Source organism: Priapulus caudatus, unplaced genomic scaffold, assembly GCF_000485595.1.
Source record: "Priapulus caudatus unplaced genomic scaffold, Priapulus_caudatus-5.0.1 Scaffold664, whole genome shotgun sequence".
Lineage (NCBI taxonomy): Eukaryota > Metazoa > Priapulida > Priapulimorpha > Priapulimorphida > Priapulidae > Priapulus > Priapulus caudatus.
Window position 1 is genome coordinate 230,703 of NW_014577725.1, and position 5,487 is coordinate 236,189.

General features: G+C 49.8%; 1 protein-coding gene across 1 annotated transcript in view; it reads right to left on the bottom strand.

Annotated features, from left to right (window-relative positions):
* The window catches only part of LOC106812586 (tectonin beta-propeller repeat-containing protein 2-like), a 19,186-nt gene that overhangs the window by 7,451 nt on the left and 6,248 nt on the right, over positions 1-5,487 (bottom strand). Inside the window, exons 5-8 of the mRNA XM_014816493.1 lie at positions 4,565-5,004; positions 2,244-3,397; positions 1,480-1,659; positions 653-814 (exon numbers count right to left, since the gene is read on the bottom strand). Coding sequence (XP_014671979.1) covers positions 653-814; positions 1,480-1,659; positions 2,244-3,397; positions 4,565-5,004 — 1,936 coding nt within the window. The remainder of the gene's footprint in view (positions 1-652; positions 815-1,479; positions 1,660-2,243; positions 3,398-4,564; positions 5,005-5,487) is intronic.

Genomic DNA, 5,487 nt, shown 5'->3' on the forward strand with positions numbered 1-5,487 from the left:
CAAAAGGATTGTAATATCTTATAAACGACATATAGTTTCAGTTATAATATGGATAAATTTGGCCTAAAATGAATATCGTTCGGTTAAATAGCATTTAGGTATAAATATAATTGCACTTTTGTGATTAGCCCTCGGTCTGTAACGTGCAAAATAAATGATCAAATACGCAACTTTTTCGGGGTGGCAGCACGGTCGCGGGTGTCATGGCACCGTTTAAATTTCGTAGCGTTGATGTGTAATTAATTATAACAATTAAATTAAGTATCTGGTAACAAAGATGTTTTGTTATACAGTAAGTACAGTTGTATGCAGTAAAATCCTAGAGTCTACTATCCCTTTAACTAAACGACGAATGATCAAACCACACTGGTCATATACCAACAGAGTACTCAGGACCGTAGCTAACCCATTTTACCTGGGGGCCTAAGCCACGTGCATGGTGTGTTCTGGAAATGTGGCCGCCATTGACCATGTATGGTAACTACATTTTCCTGGGTGGCTACCCCCCCCCCCTGCAAGCTTCAATTTCAAATTCATCACAATACGATATTACACATAGGCCGTCACAGCACTAAGAGCAATCGAATTCTCTTCAGATTAGTGATCGAGTAATCTGCGCGCGGGAAGCGAGGCGGGGATGCGGACCACCCACCTGCTCGGACTTGAAGCACGGTCGACCATGACTGAGGTGTTTCTGCATCCACACGGTGCCGTTCACCTTGACGTACCACGCGGCCGTGTTGTCGACGGCGATGAAGGCAACATCACGCACCGCCTCCGTCCACTTGTCCGCCGCCGGCGACGCCCTGCTCACCTGTACGTGTGAAAGCAACGTGCACCTCACTACCACCGCCAACGCTGCGTACCTGTCATGAACCTCTACGTTACTCAATGCAATGCACTTTCTATCGGTGGTTGCCAATTTCAAGGAAATTGTCACTATACGAAAGAATGTCGCTGCATTCTTTGCTATTTTATATACCATAACAGCATATAAACACATGGTAATTTTTATACTGGAGTACACTCCCACTCAAAACTCGCGCGATGTACCAACCGTAAGTGTATTTGCGTGTGCGCACGTGCGCGCGCGTGTGTGTGTGTTGTCATGTATTATTATTATGTATGTATATTAAATTTCTGTTTTATTTCATTTTATTTCCATTTCATATAAACCATAAAACACAACAGTTTGTTACAAATAATCATAGCAACGAGTAAATATATTATCACATGCATAAACCCTACTGAACCGCATAGAAATGCTGTGTTTGAGCATAACTCTCATATCCGGCCAAATCCCATATCCGGATGGGTGCCGGTCCCGACGTGGCCGGATAAAGGAGGTTGGACTGTACGCAGGTAATGTTTAAACTGTATTAACATGTTCGCTATTACGCGAGACTATATTTCGCTGCATTTTTCTCGAACGTGCAGTCGTTATTTACAAAAACAATTCCTTTGCATCTGACGCAATACCTTGAGGGCCGCATACACGGTGCTGTTGTACAGGCACCAGACGATGCAGCCGGATGGAGAGACGGCGATCTGCTGCGCGGGGCGATTCTTCAGCATCCGCCACTTGACGCTGTGTCCGACCGACAGCTCGCTGAAGTAAACGTTCTCCTTGAGATCGACGTAGCACACGTACCGGTCACACTGCGAGGAAGTAACAGCAGGAGAATACATGTTAGCACCCCCGATGCCCAGATGTAATATTGCACACAATAGTCACACGCTACCTTTGATGCGTCAGAAAAAAAACTACCCACCATCACGATGGTTTTTCAATTACTGCAATAGCATTGGCGGCAGAATTTCGATTATCGCGACACCGTCGAAATAGTAGAATTGCACACATTGTCACAAGTAGGTAAGTAACAGCAGGAGAACACACGTCACCCTCGATGCAATTAAAAATAATGTATGCAAGTGCAGACGTGCAATTCCTACGTGGAAACAGTGAATTTGTAACGCTTTTAGCTAGGAGTGTAATTATGCATCGAACTATGAATTAATTACAATAGCGTTTGGATCGACAGCAATCTTACTCTCTTATCCCTCGTAGGTGCCTATATGGCACAGAAGTCAGTGCATCGATGGACAAGTAAAATCATCAATGCCTATTGCCGATGGTTCACTAGATTGTCACACTTGATATTTTTTCCGATATTTGCAAAATTAAAACACCACAATAATAACATAATAACATATGCTAATCTCCGCGAACTGCCCACCGTTACCTGAGCGACGCAGTATATCGGTCCCGGGGTCGTGACCTGTGTCCAGCTGTCCGCTAACTTCACCTTATCCAGTACGTCTGCGCTCTGAATGCTCGCCGAGCTCGAAGCCCGACTCCTCCCCCCTGTCCCCGTCGCCGCGACGACGGGGCCGGTCTGCGAGGCGAGCGAGCCGTGACGAGAGTGCGTGAACACGCTGTCATTGTCCTCGTCCACCGACGGCAGGGCCGTGTGCGCGTCGCCGCCGCTGCCACTGAACATTCCGCAGTCGGACAGCGAGCGTTCGACGACAGGAGCAGCGGCATCGGCCGAGTCGCTGCCGGCCGCATCGTGAGACGCGCTCGGTTGTTTCGCGTCGTCCTGCGTCGGCGTGGCGCGATCGCTCGCGTCGTCGCCGACGGCAACCCGAGTTTCACGCGTTTCCGCGGCGTCATCGTCGTCCCGCGGCGGTCGCCGGTCCCCGGCGTGTGTGTCATCGTGACTAGACGTAGCTGAACTGCTTCCCTCCGCGTTTGGCACGTGCGTCTGTTCTTCGTCTCCACGGGTTTCGTCGTCTTCCGTAGCGCACTGCGAGCCGGCGGCCGCCACATCTTCCGCCGACGCGTTTCGGCTGCCATCATCGATCGCCTTGCCGACGCTCAACGTCGCTTTCGAACTCTCTGGCGACCGCTTCTTCTTTTTCGTCTTATTCGCGCCGCCGCTCTGGTAGATGATGTCGTTGTCGAACCGCTGCCGCCCGATCGCGTACAGCTTCTCCGCGATCTTATCGTCCGTGTTCGTCTCCGTCTCAGCGGTAGCGCTCGCCGCCTCCGCTTCACTGTTGCCGCTCTCCTGCAGGTCGGAACTAGTCAGTGACGTCTCTAGCGGCGTGATCTGACCAGACTCGAGAACGACGACGGGCGGAAGCACGTCTAGATATTCGGCGACGGAGGCGCGACTGCACACGGCTATGCTGATCGAAGCGGAGGATGTCTCCGAGCTGTCGGTGGCGGCCGTCGCCGCGCTTTTCTCGCAGTCCGATTCGCCGATGAAGCTGCTCAGGAAGCTCCCTCTGACGCTCGCGAAAGGAGAAGCCGACCTGAGCGGTGAGAAGGAGCGCTTGCCCTGCGCATCTCCCTTCAGTAGCATCGCCGAACCTTTGCCAAACGACGTCGCGTCTGAAAGCGAGCCGCATCGAGGTGAACTTGTGTGACGTAAAAAAAGCAATAACGTAATAGCGCTAATAAACGTAACGTGAAATTCAACGATTTCAATATTAAGGGGATGTATATATTTCACTGTATTTTTGTACAGATTTTGCATTTTTAAGCAACGATATCGGAATCAATCATCTAAAACAGTCCGCATAGGTCCTGTTAATCATTGGTGGGTGGGTATCTGGACCAAGCTGTAAGTGTTGGAGAGCACCCTTAAATGCCTGATCCTGCCACCTACTAATACCCACTAACTACACAATAACCATCTACTACACGGTAGCACTGCTATCAGGAGTAGATAATAGGGAAGGAGTGTGACTTCAATAAACAAGGGAAATTCGTCATTTACTAGCCTTAGAATACCTACGATTTACTACGCGTAACTCAACCAACTTGAGCTCAAATCGTACACAGTACATTCGCCTAGCATCGTGCGAAATCGTTTCCTCGTATACACCCGCAATCCGGAGATACAGACTAAAACGTACAACACGATTATCCATTCTGTTGCCATCAATCCGAATGTATTGTCCACCTAACCTGAAACAAAAGGCAGCTACTAACGACTCTCTCGGCGAGGCGGTGTGGCTCGCTGGGAGATTGGCACGCTGCCGCTGAGCCGCAGAGCTGCTGCTGATTGCGGGGGGGGTGGGCGGGGGCATACCAGCTGCTAAATAGGTCAGAGATTTAGTCTCCGAGTGATTGCGTCGATGTCCAATCTTCCCAGCCGAGCCACACCGCCTCGCCGAGGAGAGTCTTTAGTAGCCTACCTTTTGTTTCAAGTTAGGCGGACAATACATTCGCGATTGATGGCACAGAATGGATAATCGTGTTGTACCTTTTTAGTCTGTATCTCCGGATGGTGCGGGTGTATACGAGGAAGAACGATTTCGCACGATGCTTAGGCGAATGTAGCTGTGTCGATTTGAGCTCAAGTGGTGAGTTACGCGTAGTAAATCGTATTGGTATTCTAAGGCTAGTAAAATTGGACGAATTTCCCTTGTTTATTGAAGTCAACACTCCTTCCTATTATCTACTCCTGGCCTGCTATAGTAGTACCTATTAGTGTAGTACATTATAGTACATATTACTATACGTAACTATTGATACGCATGCATACATCAGTACCTGCTAACTGTGTGTCTGCCTTCTCTGCCAGCCTGACAACCTCCCTGTTCGGCAGCAGCACGAATATCTCGTCCTTACACGTGCACAATGCCACGATGTTCTTCAGATCGCTGCACGTTCCGACGAGCACGTTCCGCGCCGGGTCGACGACGAACAGCGTGCTTCCGCTGTTCGTCACCAGGTAGCGCTCATCGTAGAACAGCAGGCGGGTGAATTGTTCCCTCCCCGCGGCGGCGGCGGCGGTGCGTGACGGCATCACGCCGAGCAGCGGGATGGCAGCGTGAGGCGTCTGCAGAGCGTCGCGGAGGAGGAGCGTCTCCATGACGCTGCCGTCGTCGCTGCGAGCCTTCCACACGCGCAGGCCGGGGCGCGCGACGTACGCCATCAGCTCGCTTGGCTTGCACGGCCCCGGCCGGAACACGGCGCCGAAGTCACCAACGCTGCAACATAACCGCCTCGTTAAGCCTCGTCGTTAAGATGCATCGTTAAGCCTCGTCGCTAAGCCTCGTTAAGCTTTGTCGTTAAGCCTCATCGTTAAACCTCGTCGTTAAGACTCATCGTTAAGCCTCATCGTTAAAGTTCAATTCAAGATTGACATCATATCTCAGTGCGTCTCCTACAACAGCTTCCACCTCTGACCGCGCACACCATGCTGCATGCAAAAAAAGTAGACAGCATGTGAGCAAAAAATTGAGTAGGTTTTGCAGCAGAACTCACAAGTATGAGAATAAGGAGAACAGAGATGCATGCTATAATACTGATAGTTTGAATTCACGTCGTCAGTATCGACTTCGTTACCAAGTTTTCTTCTGTACAAATAGAGAAGTTTAATCTAGCATTTAAGTTATTAAAGCACTCGCGATAACATTTTCGATTGACATTCATTTCGACCATTACTTGAAGATCCATAAACGTATTATAGC